Genomic DNA, 21123 nt, shown 5'->3' with positions numbered 1-21123 from the left:
CTTCACCAGTGCACATATTCCACCACCAAGAATCACAGTATAGCTCCACCCCGCACCCCCACACCCCTAGCCCCCCCACCTATGTAACTAATAAATTTCACTTTACTTTCACTTTGATTGCATTCAATATTTCAACAAAACTCACTATTATTGTTTGGAGAGTCTCTCCCCTAAAGTTGGACCTGCTGAAAAGGAAGCATTAGATAATTTGTTTTCCATTGCTGAGGATGAAGAGGTATGAGGTCCAGTGACCACACTTAGCGGCCTCACAGTTTTGGGTTTCTGTATTTTAGTAACTAAGTCCAGAGAGATATCTGCCAGAAGTTGCATCATTGCCAACTTGTACTTCTCAGTTACATTATATTCCACATATCAGTGCAATCTTTCTATGTCCGTCTCTTTCTGACTCATTTCACTCAACATGATACTTTCCATGTTGATCCATTTATATGCAAATTTCATGACTTCATGTTTTCTGACAGCTACATGGTATTCCATTGTGTAGATGTACCAGAGTTTCTTTAACCAGTCATCTGTTTTGGGGCACTCTGGCTTTTTCCAGATTCTGGCTATTGTAAACAGTGCTGCAATGAACATAGAAATACAGATGCCATCTCTACTATACCTTTTTGCCTCTCTGGGATATATTCCCAGGAGTGATATTGCTGGGTCAACACTCTGGGACTTTAAAGCAGCAGACTTTGGTATTTCTGAAACCAAAGCACCCGACAAACTTCTTTACCACCTACATTTAACTTTCATCTGCTCTAATCTCTGGTCACCGAACATTATTGACTGGATTGGAAAATTTTGCGCAATGTTTGTTTTCTGTAATTGGCATCTGGGGTCAGAACTGTTAAGTAGTAAACAATTTCACGCACTCCATTAAAACACAGCACTCAATAATACAATACAAATATTGAAAGTAGTATGATTTTATTAAAATGTCTTAGTACAGTGTTGGAAGATCTCAAAATCATGTTCTCGAAACCAAGACAAGCAACGTAAATGAGCTGTTCGTGAATCTAGCTGACGTCATATCTAACATGCTTATCTCTTAGTTAACTGATAAAATTTTAAGTTAAAGGCTGAACTTTGGTATATTAATATCATTATCTTTACTTCAAGATTAATTTACAACTATGTCTATGCCTGGACTGTTAAATCTTAAAAGAAATGAATACAAATCAACTGTTTTTAGTCATGTACATATGTCCACATTTGCATGCCAAGCAGTCTACATATGCATATTCTTAACTATACTTGCATTTCTTTAAGCATCAAAATTCCAAGAAATACAGCTATCGCATTTCAAAAATTAAAATCACCGAGCATCTAAACAGGGTCTTTCTAGATTACAAGTCAACTCTTTCTTGATCGAGTCTATTTGTATTGCAAGGCTGACTTTATCAGACTTACAGCATCATTTTTTTCCCTCAAGAGCCTTTTCAAGGTACAGCAAACTGCTGGTTTCTGCAACAACTGACACTTTTTTACTTCACTTCAACCTGTCCCCAGTGAAGCTTGCAACCTTAAAGGTTGTTGTTCCAAGTCTGCTAATGCCTTAAATAAATTTGATTTTGCACCTAATCAGCAAAGTTACAGTTCAAGACTCAGCAGAAGAGAGATGGTGGTTTCTTACTCCCGGGCTTTGTGTGTGCCACCAGATTTGCTGGGGAATGAAGAATTTACTTGTCCACCAAATACGCATAGAATAACATCCATAGACTTGAAATGCCTTTGGCCACAGATTGGGAGGATGTAGGGAAGGGCCATCTAGTGGACACTTATGTCGCCGTATAGAGTATCTCAAGCTTGGTTATTTGTACTTATCTTCCATAGATCTTTTGGTGTTTGTTCTGGGTTTGGGGCCAAACCTCAGCAGTGCTCAGGGCTTACTCCTGGCTCGGCACTCAGGAATCACTGGGGGCGGGCCCGAGGGACCTTACAGGGTGCCAGAGATCAAACCCAGGTAGGCCGTGTGCAAGGAAAAGCCCCTTACCCACTGTACTATCACTCCAGCCTTTCCATACATCTTGTCACCCAGTTTTCATGTAACAGCCTTAGTTAAAATGAGCACTTGTCTTAGGTCAACGTTTCCCAACTAGGGGTCACATAGTGTCCTATGCATTCCCCAGAATAGTACAAGGGAGGCACAGGTAAAAGCCACATACATGGCAGGGGTCACAGCATGAGAATAAGGGACCCCTGGGGGGGTACAGGAAGTACACGAGGTCAATAGGGGGGCACAGTCAGAAAGAGCTCGAGCTAATCCAAGTCTGGTTATGTGCACTTATCTTCCATAGATCTTTTGTTCCATGGAAGATAGATGAGTTACTCTTTCTGATTACGGAGGGCAAAAGAACATTAACTCAGATCTAACAAAATACAGATCGGTGGTCCTTACCAGAACTCACCTTTTTCTTTATGTCAAAAGCCAAAGAACGGTCAGACTAGAAAATCTGAGGGGACCTGGGGAGGTCTTGACTTTGGTGCAAACCTAGAAAATGAAGTCACTTGGGAAAATGTGGAGTAAAAGCTCGAACCCTGGTGAAGATGACAAGCCAGAAGAGGCGGCCCAAAGAATCGTCTCCTGAAATGGGCAGGAGACCAGCAATACGGCCGCGAGTGTGGACATGCCTTCACACAATGGTTTCATGAAGATCTTCTGCTGAATAATTTGGGAACTTTTAAACATAACATTTCAAGCTCACAGTTAAAACGTGTTTTCGGAAGTGGTCATAAATTATCATACCAAAAACTCAATGTGTCAGTGGCCATCGGAAGCGGCATGAAATTTGGTCTAAATGAAGTACAAGAACCAAAATGGTTTACTGGAAAGCCAGTTATGAAAATAATACTTCACGCTTCGCAATATTAATTTCCTAAGCTTCACTGCGAAGTGCAGGGCTGACTGTATATAGGGTCTTACCCAAATGTCCATAGGCATTATCATTATATTTACACAGAAAGCTCTCATCTGAAGTCACCTTTGGCAACCCCAATTTATAGAATCTCTGAATCATATACTTGGAAGGTGTGGCCTCAAAGTACTGACAGAACGAAGAAAAAGTTCACGGAACAGAACAAGTCAAGATGACAGAATCTTTTCTCATTTAAGACAGTTCCTGAAAGATCAAACCACCAAACCACCAAACCACCGATGCCCGCCCCCCCCCAAGCTGGAAAACAATGGTCCTGGGCTTCAGAAAGGGGAAACAATGGATCGCTAAATGATCGCAGTTATCCTACAGTGGCGAGTCCTAAAGCTACAGAATCAGAGCTGCCCAGGGGTTGGCTGCTTCCGCCTCCCGCCCCGGGCCTACAGCGGGACGTGGCTGAACAGGTAAGACACCGATTCTCCGTTGTGGGTCCTCCGGATGGCCTCAGCCAAGATCATCGAAATGTCAATGACCTACACAGAAACGGGGAAAAGCAAATGGTAAATGTCATCATGTCACACTTCAGCCCCCTACATTCTGCTGGCCCTATGACCAGATGCTCTGTGTTCCTTGCGGCAGTGGGTCAGCCACTGTGTCTTTTGAGTTGACCTGCTCTTCAGCTGGTTCCAAACTCCCCTCTGTAGGTGGGAAAGCTAAAGGAACCCGGCTTCCCCATTCATCTGCCAACAAAAGCTAGTTTGCTGGTTTCTACCTTTTACCTTCAAGACGAGGTCAGCTATGAGCATTCCTAGCCAACGTTTTTGCTGGAGAGAGTCTCCACCTAGATACCCAGGGGTGGGCTTGCTGGATCTTACAATTATTCTGTCTCTCTTGAACCAAGCTGCTTTTTTTTCCACACCCGGCGGATGCTCAGGGGTTACTCCTGGCTTTGCACTCAGGAATCCTGACAGTGCTCAGGGGACCGTATGGGAGACTAGGAATCGAACCTGGGTCGGCCGTGTGCAAGGCAAATGCCCTACCCACTGTGCTATCACTCCAGCCCCCAAGCTGCTTTCTATTTCCCGGTGTGGTTTCCTCCACTCAGTATTGTGCTGGCAACACAGCTATTCTTAGAGCTCGAACGGGAATCCTCCCCTCCGAATGAGAAGCTGCAAACGGGCCCCACATCTGCCTTCATGAGCGGGCCTATTCAGGGGGCCTCAGCGGGAATCTCCCGGCTTGGTTCTGCCCGCAGTTCTAGATGCTACCTGAATCTTGGTGCAGTGTTTCATCTTGTCCTCCTGCGGAATTGTGTTGGTAACCACCACGGCCTCAAAGGCGGCATTGTTGATTCTGGAGATAGCCGGCCCCGAGAAGATCCCGTGGGTAAGGATCGCATAGACTTTGGTGGCTCCGGCCGAGAGCAGCCTGTGAAACAAGAGGAAAAAAGATGAAGTGTGCATGGAGTCTCCAGTCTTCCCTGGAGTGAGTTTAAAAGTAGAGAGTAGGAGTGTTAGTACAGCGGGGAGGGTGTTCGCCTTGCACGCGGCCAACCCGGGTTCGATTCCCAGCATCCCATAGGGTCCCCCGAGCACTGCCAGGAGTAATTCCTGAGTGCAGAGTCAGGAGGAACTCCTGTGCATCGCCAGGTGTGACCCAAAAAGAAAAAAATAAGAAAAGCAGAGAGTAGGGGCCAGAGAGGGAGATGGCTCAACATGTGAGCACATGCTATGCATGCAGGTCTGGGTTTGATCCCTGGTGATGCCGGGAGTGAGTCTCGAGCATTGAGTATGGAGTTGTCCTTGAGCGTCAGGTTCAGCCCCCAGCCAAAAACGAACCAAAGGAGAATGCAAAAAGGCATATCTGACACTGAAAAGGAGAAAAAAAGCAGCAGGATAAAGAAAAAAAAGAAAAATATAAAGAAAAAAACCTGAAAGAAAGAAAGAAAGAAAGAAAGAAAGAAAGAAAAAGAAAGAAAGAAAGAGAGAAAGAAAAAGAAAGAGGGGCTGGAGCAATAGCACAGCGGGTAGGGCATTTGCCTTGCACACAGCCAACCCGGGTTCGAATCCCAGCATCCCATATGGTCCCCTGAGCACCGCCAGGAGTGATTCCTAAGTGCAGAGCCAGGAGGAACCCCTGTGCATCGCTGGGGGAGGGAGAAAGGAAGGAAGGAAGGAAGGAAGGAAGGAAGGAAGGAAGGAAGGAAGGAAGGAAGGAAGGAAGGAAGGAAGGAAGGAAGGAAGGAAGGAAGGAAGGAAGGAAGAAAAAAAAATTCCAGAAAAGACCGTGGAACCAACTGCGCCCGCCCAGTCTAGTGGGACATGGGGTCTTCTCAGGCTGTTTATTAATCGTTCTCCCACCCTGGCCCACTTCTGACTTTTCTTCCTTCTGTGGCCCCAATCCTACCAGTTGACCCATACGTGGCCTCCAGTTTTGGCCACACACAATGCTGCTCAGGGATGACTCCTGGTAGGACTCAGGAGACGCTAAGTGGTATAGGGGACTGAACCCGGGTGGGCTTCATGCAAGGGAGCTGCCCTACCTGCTTCCCTATCTCTCCAGACCCCAATTTATGCATTTTCACTTCTAGCCACCTTGGATGGCCAGGTGGCTCCCGGGCCAGGCTAATTCTCTAGTTCTGTGTGGTTGTAGCATCTCTGGATTCTACCCACTGGCTAACTCCTCCAGACAGGGTCCATCTGCTAGCCAGGCACCAGCACTGCTGCTCTTGAGAACCGGCTGAAATGCAGCTCAGCCGGCAAATCATCTTGACACACTTAAGTTATTCGGCAACACCAGACACCTCGGCCGTACAGTCTTTGCAACTTGCTGTGAACTTGCCACTCTGCAGATGGGGTCAGTTGGTGGAGAGGCCTCTTGAGAAGCTGCCTGCTGCGGACAGGGTCAAAGGGCCCTGCCACTGCTCTCTCCTCCTGAGCTCCTTGCCAAGGAGGCCTTTTCCCTGGCCCTTAAAAAAACACAGAAAGCTCCATGTTGAACGTGAAAGCGGGCCACGAAGGCCCACAAAGTCACGTTCATACCTAGACGAGAGAAATGAGCCTAGAATCCTTCAGTGTGAGGTAGCACTGCCCAGCATCAGCAAAGGATTTGGAAACAGGCACAATTTTTTTAACAATTAAATTGAGCGTGGCGTGGGGTATGTTTCATGGTATCTGTGGGTTATACGTGGGTGATGCCGGCCTGCAGGCCTGACGCTCCCCTCCCCACTCCCAGCCATCCCCAACTTTCCCTCGTACTTGTCGGCAGCGTGACAGATGGTACCACACGTGTCGGCCATGTCATCCACGAGGATGGCCACACGGTCCTTGACGTCGCCCACCAGAACCATCCGGTCCACCTCATTGGCCTTCTTCCTCTCCTTGTGGATCAAGGCAAACTCCACGTTCAGCCTGTCTGCAATTGATGTCACCCTGTGCGGAGACAAAGGGACACGGGGCAAGGTGGCCCGACGTCAAATCACCGCATTCTTTCAAGCATGCGTGAGGGATGGCAGAACCGACGCAAGATGAGGTGTCACGGGAATGCCAGGCCTGCCCGGTGATCCCCGGCAGCCCTGGGAGAAATACGGCGAAGCTCTCGGTCCCTGACCCACGCCCTCCCCGGGCAGCTGCAACAGGCCGGCCAGGCTGTGTGTGACAAGTCAGGCTCTGTGGGTTGAGCGTCGTGCACAGCCCCGACAAATGCCACTGAGCCAATCAACGCCTCATGCAGAAGCCTTTGCTAGGAGGAGGTGGAATGAGAATAACATACAATTTCATTTCCATCTCCTCTGGATGCATCTGCACTATTGCCTGGGTGTGCAGGAATCAGATCTAACCCCCTGTGTTGTTCAGAGCGAGAGCATCGGTTAGAAAGGATAAAAAAAAACAGTTCTATTTTCTCCTTTATATTTCCAAGTTTCCTATATGGCACAATTTATGGCTGTCGGGGAGGGTCCAGCTTCCACTTTCTAATGCTGAGTGATTTACTGTGTTTCCATGCGATTCCTGTCACTAAGAACTGTCTCAATCCAGGCCGGACCTTTCCCCCAGGGGTGACTGTGTCTGAGCTCGTCAACCCACACTGGCTTCAAACACTATCCAAGAGTGGCCTCTTGTGGTGGCAATTCTGTTTCACCTGCAAGGCAGTCCTTTCAGGTGACACATTCCCCTTTGTCTGTGGCTTTGCCTGGCTGGTGTTATGTCTCCCCAAAGTCACCCCCACATGCCCTGCCAAGAAGGAGTGGCTTAGTCACCTCCGGCTGCGATGTGTGGCTGCAACGCTGGGCCAATGGAGGAGCAAGCCAAAGAATGTGAATCCTTGGGGCTGGAGCGATAGCACAGCGGGTAGGGCGTTTGCCTTGCACGCGGCTGACCCGGGTTCGATCCCCAGCATCCCATATGGTCCCCTGAGCACCGCCAGGAGTAACTCCTGAGTGCAAAGCCAGGAGTAACCCCTGTGCATCGCCAGGTGAGACCCAAAAAGCAAAAAAACAAAACAAAACAAAGAATGTGAATCCTGAAAAATCTGACTCTCCCGGCCGAGGGAAAGGCAGCTGAGTCCCTTTCTCAGAGGACTAAGCCATGACAGTAGGCCGTTCCAACAGCACCGTGGGCCACTGGGAGAAGCCAGCCTTCCGCCCCCCACTATGCCTAGGCTCGCAAGTTTGATTCCACGGCTGCAGCTGAGTCATAGGCAGGTGAGCGAGCCACGTGAGGGATGGGACTTTGAGTTCAGACATCTGCAAGCTTGATGGGGGACCTGTCAGTCCCAGACAGCTGCTGCAAAGTTTCTTTGGGGGAGGGGGGCTGGAGGGGTTTTGGACCACACCCAGCGATGCTCAGAAGTGATCCCTGATGATGCTCGGGGGACCATGAGTGGTGCCAGGAATCAAGCGAGGGTCAGCTGCATGCATGGCCGGACTGTCTTCCCAGCCTGCAGCTCCACAGTTCAACAAGGACCCTTGGAGTCACCCAGCCTAGTCCAGAAAGTCACTTCAGCAGTCACTCTGCCCCTTCTCTGTCATCTGTGATCCTCAGCTCTGGGACATTGGGGAATCCTGGCCCTGCGGTCCCAGCCAAGCCCTGAGGACACACAGCTCCTTCCTTTCTCCTTAGGCCAGTCAGTGAACGGCCTTTCCGTGTCCTGCCTCTTCCTCTCGAGTGTTCTTCTGCGCTTCAGCAGTTGTGGCAGGGCCCACAGTGTCCCTGCTGGCTGTGATGGGCAGGCTAGTCGGGGCGACACCATGCCCTCTAAGATCTCTACCCTGGGAGCATCAGGCAGGAGGCGGGCTTGTGGGGTGTGGCTTCCCAGCAGCTGCGCTGTTGCAAGTTCCCCTCGGTGCTGCCTGGGACCCCCTTTATGTGGAGTTACTCAACTTGGGGCTTTTCCCACGCCACCTGGACACGGTCCCCACCCCACAGCTGCCAAGGGCCCAGGCTCTCAGTTTCATTTTTCATTTCTCAGTTTGATTTTCTCTCTCTCTTCCAAGACCCGCGGTAGACCGGCTCTCCCGAGGGCTGCTAGAACCAACACCAGAGGCCCCCGGGGGCATCACAATCCCACCCCCCGAGGCTGCTCCCGGCACCCACTGTTTTCCTTTCTTGGCTTCCCCATATGCTGATTTCTTGAGGAAGATTTTGGTCTTTGGGGGGCTCTTCCAGCCCAGAGCTGAGTGGTGAGGACTCAGGCCACTGCGCTCTTAATGGCAAGCCCGGCTTTCCAATTAGGCTCGGCACTCTCACAATCAGGAAAAATGGACCCTCTCACATGAGCTACGGTTGCTGTGGAAACCCAATTGGTTTCTTGCACGAGCGCAGCGAGAGCAGCAGAGGACAGGCCTGTGCCATCTCCCTGAACTTGCTGCTTATGGGGGGTTCGGGTTCACAGCAAGAGCGAGTACAAACCCACCTTTTGGCTCCCCCGGCATCAGGGGAAACGATGATACAGTTCCTCCACTCGGAGATGTTTTCCCGAATCCACTGTAGGACCGCGGGCTCGGCGTACAGATTGTCCACGGGGATGTCGAAGAAGCCCTAAGTGACAAGCCAGGGTGACACGGAGTCACATCCACTCATCCCACAATAACACTGGGGCAGAGGGTCCCCAAGTAGCCCTTGGAATGAATTTCCTCAGGTTTTACATCTGGATGAGAATTTCCTCAGTTGTTTCATTTAGATGTAAATTCCTCAGATTTTACATCTGTCCAGAGTGTCTCAATCCAGCGCGGTGTGTTTGAGGACACGGTTGCCTATATTCTGAGAACTCACAATAGCAGGGCAGTGCGGGAGAAGGTTTGCTTGTGAGGATGTCACCTTCATCTCCCAAATCAGTATAATTGGGCCTGTTCTACAGAGGAAGGCACCAACTTTCAGATGCAGGACAATTTGCTCCCCTTTTCTCCAAATTTGGATGAAACAAAGGTTCCCTAGCTTGCCAAACAAGGCAACATCAAATTTGAGTTCCAAGTTCAGCATGGAGATGAAAATCCACAAGCAGCCATAGACGCACTCAAAACACACGCAACTTGCCCTCTCTGGAAAATCATTCAGCCTAGGACAGTTAGGATGCAGTAAGGCCCTAGTCGCAACCAAAGACAAAGAAGAAGGGGTAGGGATGTGGCTCAGTGACAGAAAACATGGATGCGTTCCGAGGCACGTACAGACCCCCATGCGCAAGCATGCATGGGTGCGCGCGCGCGAGCGCGCACACACACACACACACATACACACAGCATACACGGCAATGAACAGCCATCACACCTGGATCTGGGAGGCATGCAGGTCCATGGTGATGATATGATCTGCCCCGGCCACGGACAGCATATTGGCCACGAGCTTTGCAGAAATTGGAGCACGACTCTGAAAAATAGAGACAGGGATTTCATAAGAGAAGGAAAACTTGTATCCAGAGTCTTCCATATATGGTCCCTGAGCCTTACCGGGAGGGATTCCCCAAGCACAGAGTCAGGAGTGAACTGTGTGCACTGCTGGGGCTCAAAACAAAACCAAAAAGCAACAGGATCTGGGAAATGGCTGCCAAGGGTCAGAGCCCGTGCTTGGCTGGAAGAGGTGCAGGGCTCGACGCGCAAGCCCATCTGGGCCCCCAAGCACCTCTGGGGAGCGATCCCTGAGCACAGAGCCAGGAGCAGCCCCTGAATACCACTTGGCTGGGTATGCCCCCGCCCCCCATAAACAAGAACTAATGCAACGACTTCTGAATATGGTGAGAAGGCTCTAACTTTGGGGGGCTTCTTTGCAGGAAACTTGAAACCGATTGCGTCTGGGCTGTCTGTCAGAGGCAACACCATCCTCGAGGGGAAGGAAAAAAAGACAAAAAAAGGCTAGGGTATTTCCAAGGTTTCTTCCTGGGGCCAAGGCGGAATCTCGGAGCCCAGAGAGTGGCCTGCAGCTTCTTCTTCTTCTTCTTCTTCTTCTTCTTTTTTTTTTGCTTTTTGGGTCACACCCGGCGAGGCACAGGGGTTCCTCCTGGCTCTGCACTCAGGAATTGCTTCTGGCGGTGCTCGGGGGACCCTATGGGATGCTGGGAATCGAACCCGGGTTGACTATGTGCAAGGCAAATGCCCTACTGCTGTGCTATGGCTCCAGCGCCCCCTGCGGCTTCTTGTAGTCATATATTCACCCGGGCAACGGCCCGCACTCATGCACATTGTGGGCAGCAGCAGGGCCGCAAGAATCACACCAAGTCCCCCAAGGGTTTCCTTCATCCCCTGCACCCTTGCTTGATGCTTCCATTTGCTCTCAGGAAGAAGTGAATAGTCAGATGAGGAGCAGCCACTGAAAAAGGCCCAAGGCTGACCTCTAGGGACAGGCAAAGCAGGGACCTCTGGCACACTACGGATGCAAACATGTTCTGATGCTTCTCCCAGACCTTTGCCACCTGACATTCACCACCTGCCAGGTCAGGCTGCAGAGCAGAGTGCCCTAAGCTGATTTGCCCCACTGCCGCCCCTTTAGGAAAAACAAACAAACAAACAAACCACCTTCTTTCAGCAAAGCAACACTAAGAGCCTGCAAGTGCACGGAAGGGTGCCCCACAGCTGGGGACACCCACTTTGGGAAAGGCTGCTGCAGATGTGTGCAAAGGATGGCCATGGGGCAGACGTGATGGGAGCCGAGTGGGTGTCCTGGGGCCTGGCTTACAGTGACAAAAGGATGGTCCCAAAGCCTGGAGCACCAGTTGGTTTTGGAAAGTCTCTGCAGATATGATTACAACAAGGATTCTGTGAGTCCGTGTGTGGTGGGAGAGCGCAGAGCTGGGCTGCACCGAGTGGGGCTGGAAGTGGATAGAAACAGGAGGAGGCGGCCACATGCGACCACATACAAGACATGCCGCTTCCCTGCCGTCCCATCTCCCCAGCCCTACAGCAAGGATTCTAAGACCGTGATATTTGGCGGGGGTGGGGGAGGGGCTTATACGTAATCACCTAATCACCTAGGTACTTAAACCTAGGTACTTAAAGAGGGAGGCCAGAAGCACCCAACAAGAAGCAGGTGAGGATGGAAGCAGAGGTAGGAGTGACAGAGTCCCCCAACTCTGGAAGGGGCTACACTGCTAAAAGCCCAAAAGGAGCCAGCCTGTGGCACCCTGACTCCCTCACTGCTGTCCTCTAAGACCCCATCTGATGCTGCAGCACTTTATTATGGCAGCAAGAGGCAAGGAGCCCAGCGCGCCCAGATCCCAGCCTTCCTCAGTGGTGTGGGGCCTAATCCACCCCCCCCCCGCCCAGGGGCCCTCTGCTGACACCCATAGTCCCAGTGGTCATCCTGGCCTGGCTTCTGTGCTGACGGCCACGAGGGATTCAGTTCTCCTGCAGCACTGCACAGAAGTACTGGCACTGTCTGACTGTCTGATGCGGTCAAAAACCAGGGCAGCGCCAGGTCCTTTCCCAGAGACACACAGCAAAGTGGCATAAGGAAAGAGGAGGGCCTGCGGTGATACACAGTGGTTAAGGCACTTGCCTTGTATGCAGCCGGATCCAGGTTCGGTCCCCAGCATCCCATAGGGTGCTGAGCCCCAGCAGGAGTGATACCTGAGCACAGAGCCAGGAGTAAGCCCTGAGCATCACCGGGTGAGGCTCAGAAAAGCAAACAAAGGAGGGGAGGAGGGGAAAGGCAGGCAGCAGGTGCTCCAAAAGTTCAGACGAGTGTGTGACAAAGCAGAGGGATGAATAGGAGTCAGAAGAAGCTTTTCCACACAGTGCTGATCTCCACAGGCATCAGAAGGTTGAGGGCTGGCGAGGCAATGGGCAGGTGTCACGGACAAACTCTGAAGTCATGATGAAGCTGACTTACCCCCACTAGGAATAAAATCAACAAAGGCTGAAAATGCAATCTTGACGAGAAAGATGCGACCGGCAAATGTCAGGTGCCCGAGGGGTCAGCATGTCAGCTCCTTGGCTGCAATTAGGGTCACAGATCACCCCGACGTGGAAACCAGGCCACGTGGGGAGACAGCACTAATAACAAGATATGATGATGTCAATAAATGGCTTGGTGGAAATGCCAAAGTCATGGGAAGCGAAAAGGGAACCTGATTATAAATCAAGAGGACAGCAGGCCCCTGAATAATGGGCTTGTGTTCAATGTCAATTTTAACAATTATCTAAGAGAAAAAAGAAAACAACCCCAGGCCATGTTGAGCAAAATGACATTATTTCAGGACCTGGTTTCACTGTAAATCGCTTTGCCGCAAGTGGCCATGTCCTCTCCAGAAGTCAAGTCGCATCTCCCGAGTGGAATGGAGTTCTGCAGATCCCCTTAGAGGCAAATGAACCGAAAAAGCCATATTCTGCATGGGGGCTGTGTAAACTATGTCAGAAGAGGGTGGCATTAAAATCAAGAGGAGGGGCTGGAGAGACAGCACAGCAGCTGAGGAGCTTGCCTTAAATGTATCTAACCCAGATTCGATCCCCGGTTCCCCGTCTGCCCCCCCTTGAGACCCACCAGGAGTGATTCCTGAGTGCAGAGCCAAAAGAAAGCCCTGAGCACCACTGAGTATAGCCCCCAAAGCAAATAGTAAAAAATGTAGAAATCAAGAAAGTCAAGAGGAAGCTTCGGATGTGCGCTCAAATGTACAATGGGTCCTTTTCCTATGAAGAGGCTCTGATGAACTTGACTGTGAACACAGATGGGTTTAGCAGTGGAGCCTTACCTCGAGAGCGCCAGGTTGGGATTCCTGGCACTGGTCCAAAGGAAGGAAGAAAGAAAGAATTTGTGCCGTCTCAGAAAATGAAGGAGATCCACGGAGGTTTATTGGTGAGCTTCTCATAAACATAGCATCAGAAACGGCAGTGGACCTCATAAACCGGAGGGGGTCGTGCAGGGCGTGAAAGAGCATCTGCTACTCTGGATGATATTCAGGGACTGTGTCAGGGGTTGGGAGGGCGGCCCACACCCCCTTCAATCCAATGACTGTGCTTTGATGAAAAGACCAAGAGGAACCCCCACATTCACCCCACCTTCAGAAGCAGGCAGTATGGGGACCTGTGAGAGGGGTCCCGCGCCATCGCCTCAACCTGGCCTTGTGTGATCGTGAGCTCGGGCAGACCTAGCCAAGGACACCATCCCCCTGAAAGTTCCCCTCAAACTCTAACTTCCCTTATTTTTCTCACAAGCAAAGGCAGTCTTCCATCCCCTCTAGAAACTTCCAGAGCCTCCTGTAATGACTGTGGTTTGAAAGGAACGATTCAAGAATACCGAATCTCTCCCTTCTTCTGGAAAGGTAAAGAAGGCAATGGGATTGTTTGGGGTTTCTTTTGGGACGAGGCTGGGGACAGAACCCAGGGTCGCACACACGCCAGCTTCTCCCGCTGGGCCACATCCTCAGCCCAGTGTTACAGTTAAACGTCCTAGCTGGAAGACAACACAGATGCTCAGTGCGTACTTTGTCCGGCTTCACCCTGGTGTCACTGCCAAGCTAGAGAGGGACTCGATCCAGGGACCCCGCCCCAATTCCCCATACTTTTGGGTCCCCACTGTGTGTAGTACTGCTCCGCATCAGAAGATACACAGGAATGTCATCACAGTGACAATATTCGCATCCTTAATGCCAGAAAATATAAGATCATGTCTTTACCAAGTACTAGTAGGGTAGCTGATTCAAAGACAAACTTTTGCAAAATGGCCCAAGCTGTAAGTGTCTGGACCCAAAGATTATACCCAAAAATGGATATAAGAGCCACAGTGAGATTACAGAGACGAGAGTATTTGCCTTACACAGACAACCCAGGTTTGGTTCAACTCCCCGGCACCCCATAAGGCCCACCCCACCAGTTCCGCTAGATGTGAACCCTGAGCACAGAGTCAGGAGTCAGCCCTGAGCACTGCTGGGTACAGCCCCCAAACCAAAATCAAAACAAAAAGCAAGTGAGAGACATAGATTGAGGTGACAGTGTGAGGGGCAGAGGGTGGCTGTTAGCCCCAGACACACCTGACCTACCTTATCCTTTTTATCCTGCCTGGCGTATGGGAAACAGGGGATCACGGCGGTCACCCTGGAGGAGGACGCGATCTTGCAGGCATTGATCATGATGAGCAGCTCCATGAGGTTGTCGTTGATCTCCCCACAGCCGCTCTGGATGATGTAGACATCTTCCCCTCGCACGCTCTCCCCGATCTCCACGCTAGGAAAAGGAGAAGGCCAGCCCCGGATTAAGCAGGGCTCAGCGCGCAGTTGTACTCACGGTTGTGATCTAGTACAGGGAAAGGACACAGAGCCAAGTCAGCAGGGGAAAAAGTGGCCCAGGGACCAAGTCTGGGGAAAGCCAGGTGCGCTCTTCTAGAATCTTCCCCCAACAAAGTCCGGGGCACGTGCCTACTCCCCCCACCTGGAAGCACGGACAGCTGGTGAGGGCCACCGGGCAGGTAATCTCAATAGAATCAGAGCCCAGGGGTCTGTGCGTGACTGAGGGCTCCCATGCCGGGTTCACACAGCGCCTGCAACCTCAACTCTTGGCTGATCACCCAAATCCCGGCCCTCGCAGAGGCCTTGAGCGTGGCTTGCCCTGTGCTCGTTTGCCCACCGGGAGTCCCTTCACCCCGTCTCTGCACCCCATTTCCTACTTTCTGTACTCTTTCTGGGTGTGCTTCCTTGTTGAGCTGGAGTCTGCCAGTAAATTCTAGAAAAACAATCCACTGGCGCTCAAGTTCTGTGAACAAGTGTACTGGGCTGAGCCGTGCTGTTAGCTGCAGTCCTGGGAGCTGATCGGGCAAAGGCGCCTGGCGCCACCCCCTGTGCCACGCAGGGCAGCGGTGCCCACAACACTGCCCCCAGAGCCAAGAAATTTGCCTGAGTGATTGCACAGCGGGTAGGGTCTTTGCACAGGCTGACCTGGGTTCGATCCCCAACATCCCACGTGGTTCCCCTGATCCTCACCAGGAGTGATCCCTAAGCTCCGAGCCGGGAGCCAGCCCTGAGCATCGCCAGGTGTGGCCAAAAATAGAGAGAGGGAGAAACCAGCGACTCGCTGTGATGTTTGGTTTGAAAAGGTCAAGTTGTTCCGATGATGAGTTGATTAGGAAGAATTTGAGCCCCACATGAATTTTGCAGTTGCTCTTCCAACTGCTGGCCTTAGGTGATTGTGCAGGGGGCAGAACGGCCGCCAGCGGAAGGAAGACACACTTCAGTCGCCACGGCCACACAAGCGTCCAGGACAAGTTGTACCTACCCAGCATCTGGGGAAGCCACTTCCCAGATTCCAGACACCCCCTCTGACCTGCTTGAGGCCTCGAAAGTTACAGCCCTCCCAGGAAGCAGCACAGAAGCTGAGGCTTTTTAATGGACTTATTTCAACTCGGACCGTAGTGTGCACTAGTATCCCAATACTATTTATTGGAGAATCTATCTAATTTAAGATGCCATACCTTTATACTTACGTACGAAACATTTTTATACCATTTCTATAATACTCCTGACATTTTAAATATGTCACTGAAGAAGTCTGATTGTTGTGCACTGCACTTCAAAGTCCTGTGGTTTTTTTTTTCACTGTGCCACATGGTTTTTCAGGAGCACATATGTTACAGCAGGACAGACTATGAAAGGAAGAGCATCCAACAAGCACATGAATCTTATTTACACTGATTTGACTTTGGGCCCCACCCAAAGGGGGCTGTAGAGGACCACGTGGTGCCATGCAGAATGTTACTTTAAAATGACTAGTGGGTCCCCTAACTTTATCAACTCTCCTATGTCAAAAGTCAGTTATAGGCAATAAAAATACCTTAATGAGCGAGGTCATTATTCATGCGAAAATTTAAAAGCAAGACAACCATTTGGGATCCCTTTCGGTAGACTGAGTCAACAGTAGTTTCTATCCTGACTCAAGTCGACTAATAAGAAGACAAAAATGGAATGTGGTCCGGGCTGGAGAGATAGTAGAGCAGGTAAGGCACTTGCAACGCCAGGAGTAATTCCTGAGTGCAAAGCCAAGGAATATCAGGGGAGCACAGCCAGGTGTAATCCCAAAACTTAAAAAAAAACAACAAAAAACAAAAACATGAATGGCAAGTTGCCAATACCAGAAAACGAATTTTGCTACCAGTGGGTGGAAGCAAACTTCTGGTGAAACAGGCCAGTCTGGTCTCTATGGTCCAGCCCTCTGTAAGCAGAATCTATCAACACAGAGATGAGGTTGGAAATCACTGGAGTGTGGAGTTCAGAGGTGATCAACTAAGCTCACAGGCTAAGAGGTGTGGTGTGCAGAACAGAGCTCCCCAAAGACCCCTGGTTCTAATCCCTAGACTCTCTGGAAATGTTAGTTTACATAGCAAAGGGGAGTGTGCTGGCAGATAGCTAGGTAGGTCAATAACCACCTGATAGGGATTGTTTACTTGGACTATGGATAGGGATTAAGGACCCATCCAAGGGTCCTTAAGAACTGGAGAGAAGAGTGGGAGAAGGAGCCGTGAAGAAGACAGCAGCAGAAAGATGCTCAGGGGCTGGCTGTGAAGGGTGAAGGGGCCATGAGCCAAAGAATGCAGGCGGCCAGGAATAGCTGGAAAGAGCAGAGAATGGATTCTCGCTTAGAGCTGCAGACAGGAAGGCAGCATCTGTGGACAGAGGACAGACTCCCACCTACAGAACTGCAGGACGCAGCAAGAGACACGGGCCCACAGAGCTAAAAATAGTGGCCTGGTGCTAGGGCTAATTCCCAAGTTTGTTTTTTTTCTCTTTTCCCCCCCAAGCACCTCAATCCCCCAAAGAACCAATCTAGGTGGAGTGGAAAATATGCCATGGCCTGGGGTGGGAGATAATAGGCAGCTCCAGGGACTGGGCACAGGCTTTGTATGCAAGAGGCCTGGGTAGATTCCCCAGCACCACTGGGTGTGGCCCAAAACAAAGAAAAACAAAAATACCATCCACACCTTGCAAAGCAGCTCCCCGAGCAGTCCCTGAGGGCACTGGGCGAGGATGACTTCAGTTAAAGGAGCTGATGACTGGCAGGTTTTAGGTCTCTTAAAATGTGGTTGGGGGTAGCGAATTAAGGCTCAAGTGACAAGGCTGAGTCTGATCACAGTACTGTAGGTCTCCCAGTCGCGCCGGGTCAGAGCACCGTCAGGAGTGGCCCTTATAAAATGAAAATTGTGGTCGGAACATCCATTTGCTGTTCAGATGGCGGATCTCTAACTGATCTCCAAGTAAGGGGGCTTAAGCTTATCTCACTCAACAATAAATGGGTGTGGTAATTACACGCTGGCCAGATGCCACACTGTTCTCTCAAGAAGCATGTCTGTGGGCTGGGGATAGAGCTCTGAGGCGCAGCACTTGCCTTGCATGTGAGGCCCTGGGTTTGACCCCTAAACCACACACACACACACACACACACACACAGTACCGTGGAAAGGACCTGAGCTAACCAACCCCCCAGGTAAAACCTAGTCCTGGTACCTTCTCAGCCCTGACGGAGGCACTTCAAGCCTTCTGGTTACCATGTGAGGCAGCAAAGAGGCTTCCTTCCCTGCCCAAACCCAAGGGGCCAGTCAAATAAACTGCTCCTTGGAGCTGTGAGGTGCTGGGATGATTTGTTACCAGGGAACTTCTGGTCTTACAATGCCAATGACGGGCTAGAGGGCAGGTCACTGACCAGGAGAAACTGCTACAGGGAATTGAGATATTGAGGCATGTCACGCTCAGAGAGGGAGCAGGTGCTTGTCCAAACGGCTTAGAGGGAAGATAAGACCAGGACACTCTGTGTCCAATTAGGGAACGTTTTTTTTGGGGGGGGAGGGGCAGGCAGGGGGCTAGGGATGTGGCTCGGTCGGGAAAATGGTACATGCTTCTCTAATTTGCAGACCCGGTGCCATCCCTACATGGCCAAACAGGTTAAAAGTGGGGGGATGGGGGCGGCAGATATGACTCAGGTAGGAGAGCACATGGTAAAAACTGGATCCCTAATATCCTCCACGGTACATAGAGGCTTGTAAATCTCAACAACAGCTGAAGCTAGACAGTTAGTAAGAAACAAAAACATCAGTAAGTTAAAATATTTTTATTGCCCAGATACTGAAACATAAACCGCCACAATGTACCGTGTTCCCAGACTTCATGTGGAGTGGTTTCTGAGCCTGCATGATTGTGAATTATGAAGCCGCGGCTATAAAGCACTCAAAATAAAACTGCATCTGCCTTGCAGTGAAAATAAACCTATAAACAATCATACATCAATGTCTGCGTGAACTCACTCAACAGACTATAGGGTATTTTAAGCAAAAATCTAACACCGCATTACATCGGTCGTCTGGTCTAGATTAGTGGCTCTTTTTTTTTTTCCTTTCGTTGTTTAGGACCAAACCCGGCCATGCAGGAAGCAGGGGGATATACTACAGGATGGATTAGGGGACCAGTCAGCTGTGGGGGTCAATACACCACAGGGGGTATCTAAGCCGGTGCTCCCTTCCAATCAATCTTTCCTGCTATCTGCCTGCCTGATTGCAGGCAGCTAAGAACGGCAGGGCAATTTATTTGCTTTCAGAATTCACTCCCTTCAGAACTGTCTCCCCGACTTAATGGACACCACCTCCAGACAGAAACGATTATCCATTTGCAATTTTTTTTGCGTTCTCAAAGCTACTGCAGCTTGAAGACTGGCAAAATGCTGCATCGTTCAACCCGAATGACATGTGCCACCTCTGGCCCTGACCCACAGCCCAGACACTCACACGCCGCAAAGAGGAATTCTTCTTCCCAACAATTCTGGCATCTATACCACCAGGCTGCTGTGCCTTCACACGCGCTGCTTCAGATCCCCGGACCCGGAGCATTTGCTCGGCATGGTCTGAGCACTCCCCGGTCAAGCGCTGCCCTGGCTGCCCCCCCTCCCCCCCAACAAACGCACTCCGCTAGTAACACATGTTTCACTTCTACAGACACAGGGTCTGGTGGCAACCTCCCATCTAAAAGGGATTCTCATACCCCCCAAAACAATTGACATCACCTTCCCCCCTGGGCATGCCTCCTCCATATCTAAGAAACTTGAATTCCTCACTCCCTAATAAATTTCTGCCTAATTCAAGGTCATCAAGATCCCCCCCCCCTTTTAAGTCAAATACTCTTTTGGTTTGTGTTCCATATAGGTCTTAGACTTGGGATGCGGGTCTCTCGTTCGTTTCTAGCTAATTTTCGAAACGTGGGATGATGGGGGATTCTTATTTTGAGCTGCTCGCCCCAATTGGTCCGGCAGCACGCGGGGAAAACGGTGTCTGAATTGGCCGTTTCTTTGTGAACGCAACCCAAACGCCTCGGCGTGCACACGGAGTCATTTGAAGAAAGAGGCGGGGGGCCGGGAGAGCCACTGGAAATTCAACCAAGGGCTTCGCGCACTCAGGCAGGTGCCGAGAGCAGCCGCCGCCGCCGCCACCGCCGCCCGCGGGGAGCCCAGACCACCGGGTGACGCTCCAAGTGGCGGCCACCAGCGAGTGCCACAACTTCCGAGAAGCTGCAACACGCCGAGCCGGGGGGGTTCGGCGACAGAGGAACTAGCGGCGGCTCGGGGGGGTGGGGGAGCCCAGCACGTGCGTCCCGGCGGCCGCTTCCCCGGGGCTGCAACGGCGCGTCCCGGGCCAGGAACTGCAGGCGGACGCCGGGATCGGCCCGGGTCGGAAGCTCGGGCACGGGTGCGGCGGGACCCGGCGACCCAGGTAGAGGTAGGGCAGGGCGCAGCCCGCCGGGAGGGGGGGGGGACGTGGACGGAACCTGCTGGCGGGGGGCCCGGCGGGGAAGCGGGGGGTGCGCGCGGCGATCGGGACGCGGGGGGTGGTGTGGGGGGGGAAGGCGGGCGTCCCTGCCCACGGGTGCCCCCCTCGGCGCGACTGGGTGACCGAGCGCGCGCGCTCGCCCTTCCGGACTCGGGCCGCGCTGCCCGGCCGGGGCCGGACGCGGCGGGGTGGCGGAGGCCGCGTCGGGCCGGCCCTCCCCGGAAGGCGGCGAGGGCGGCGGGGCACGGCGGGGCTGCGGGCTCGGGGAGGAGGGAGGGGGACCGTGCCCCGCGCGTCCCCCACTCCCCGCCACCACCACCCCCTACTCCCGGGCCCCGGCGGCCGCGCGGGGCGGCGGCCCCCCACCCACCTGGTCTCCTGGTTGCTGAACTTCTTGGTGACCACCTTGCCCAGCTCCAGGCCCAGGCGATCGGCCACGCGCTGGGACAGGTCCTGGTGCGAGCTGCCGCTGAACAGCACGATGTTGGGCATGGTGGCGGCGGCGGCGGGCGGCGGGCACCGGCGGCGGCGAGAGCGGGAAAGTGCGGCGGCCAGAGGGCGGCGCGGGCCCGGGAGGAACAGGACAGAGGGCGGAGCGCGAGGGGCGGCGGGGGGCGGGGCGGGGCGGCGCCGGGGGGCCACCCGGGCCCTGGACCCGGCCCCCGAGGGCGGGACCCGAGGGCAGGCGGCGCGGCCCCGGGGGCGGGCCGAGCGCGGAGGTGAGAACGGGCCTCCGGCGCCCGGGCGCGGGAAAGTGGCGCGGCCGCAGGGGGAGTGCGAGCCGGGGCGGGCGGGGAGGAGATGGGGGAGCGGGAGCTCTCGGTGCGGGGCCCGGGAGGAGGGAAACTGGAGGAGCGAGGACGAGGAGGACAAGGAGGAGGAGGAGGAGGAGGAATGAAGAGCGAGCCGCGGGGAGCCGGGAGCATCCCCAGCTTCCCCCCCCCCCCCGGCGGGTTCTGACACTTTGGAGGTGGCCCGCACCCTGGGACAGCTCCCTCCTGTCCAGAGCTCTTGATCTTTCTCTC

The 21123-nt window shown here is 52.4% G+C and overlaps 2 protein-coding genes across 4 annotated transcripts in view; one reads left to right on the top strand and one right to left on the bottom strand.

Moving 5' to 3' along the window:
• Nucleotides 1–906: 906 nt before the first annotated feature.
• On the bottom strand, nucleotides 907–20745 carry PRPS2 (phosphoribosyl pyrophosphate synthetase 2). The gene is made up of 7 exons (XM_055122400.1): nucleotides 20469–20745; nucleotides 14343–14526; nucleotides 9644–9742; nucleotides 8793–8917; nucleotides 6140–6313; nucleotides 4151–4310; nucleotides 907–3415 (listed from the first exon to the last, which is right to left on the bottom strand). Exons 1-7 carry the CDS (start codon nucleotides 20588–20590, stop codon nucleotides 3323–3325), a joined length of 957 nt encoding a protein of 318 aa, XP_054978375.1. The 5' UTR covers nucleotides 20591–20745; the 3' UTR covers nucleotides 907–3322.
• Nucleotides 19692–21123, top strand: part of LOC129400021 (splicing factor U2AF 35 kDa subunit-like protein) — a 30323-nt gene continuing 28891 nt past the window's right edge. The window contains exon 1 of one of the 3 annotated variants that reach the window (XR_008627369.1): nucleotides 19692–20041. Coding sequence is in view for 1 of the 3 variants with exons in the window: in XM_055122401.1 (XP_054978376.1) it covers nucleotides 20589–20817 (229 nt within the window). In the remaining 2 variants the exon portion in view is untranslated. Of the gene's footprint in view, nucleotides 20048–20588; nucleotides 20818–21123 lie in introns of those variants that run through there. The other 2 variants (XR_008627370.1, XM_055122401.1) reach the window with 2 other exon arrangements.

The sequence above is a fragment of the Sorex araneus genome, chromosome X (genome assembly GCF_027595985.1).
Source record: "Sorex araneus isolate mSorAra2 chromosome X, mSorAra2.pri, whole genome shotgun sequence".
Classification (NCBI taxonomy): domain Eukaryota; kingdom Metazoa; phylum Chordata; class Mammalia; order Eulipotyphla; family Soricidae; genus Sorex; species Sorex araneus.
The sequence above is the reverse complement of the archived record's forward strand: the minus strand, read 5'-3'. Positions and strand labels throughout refer to the sequence as shown.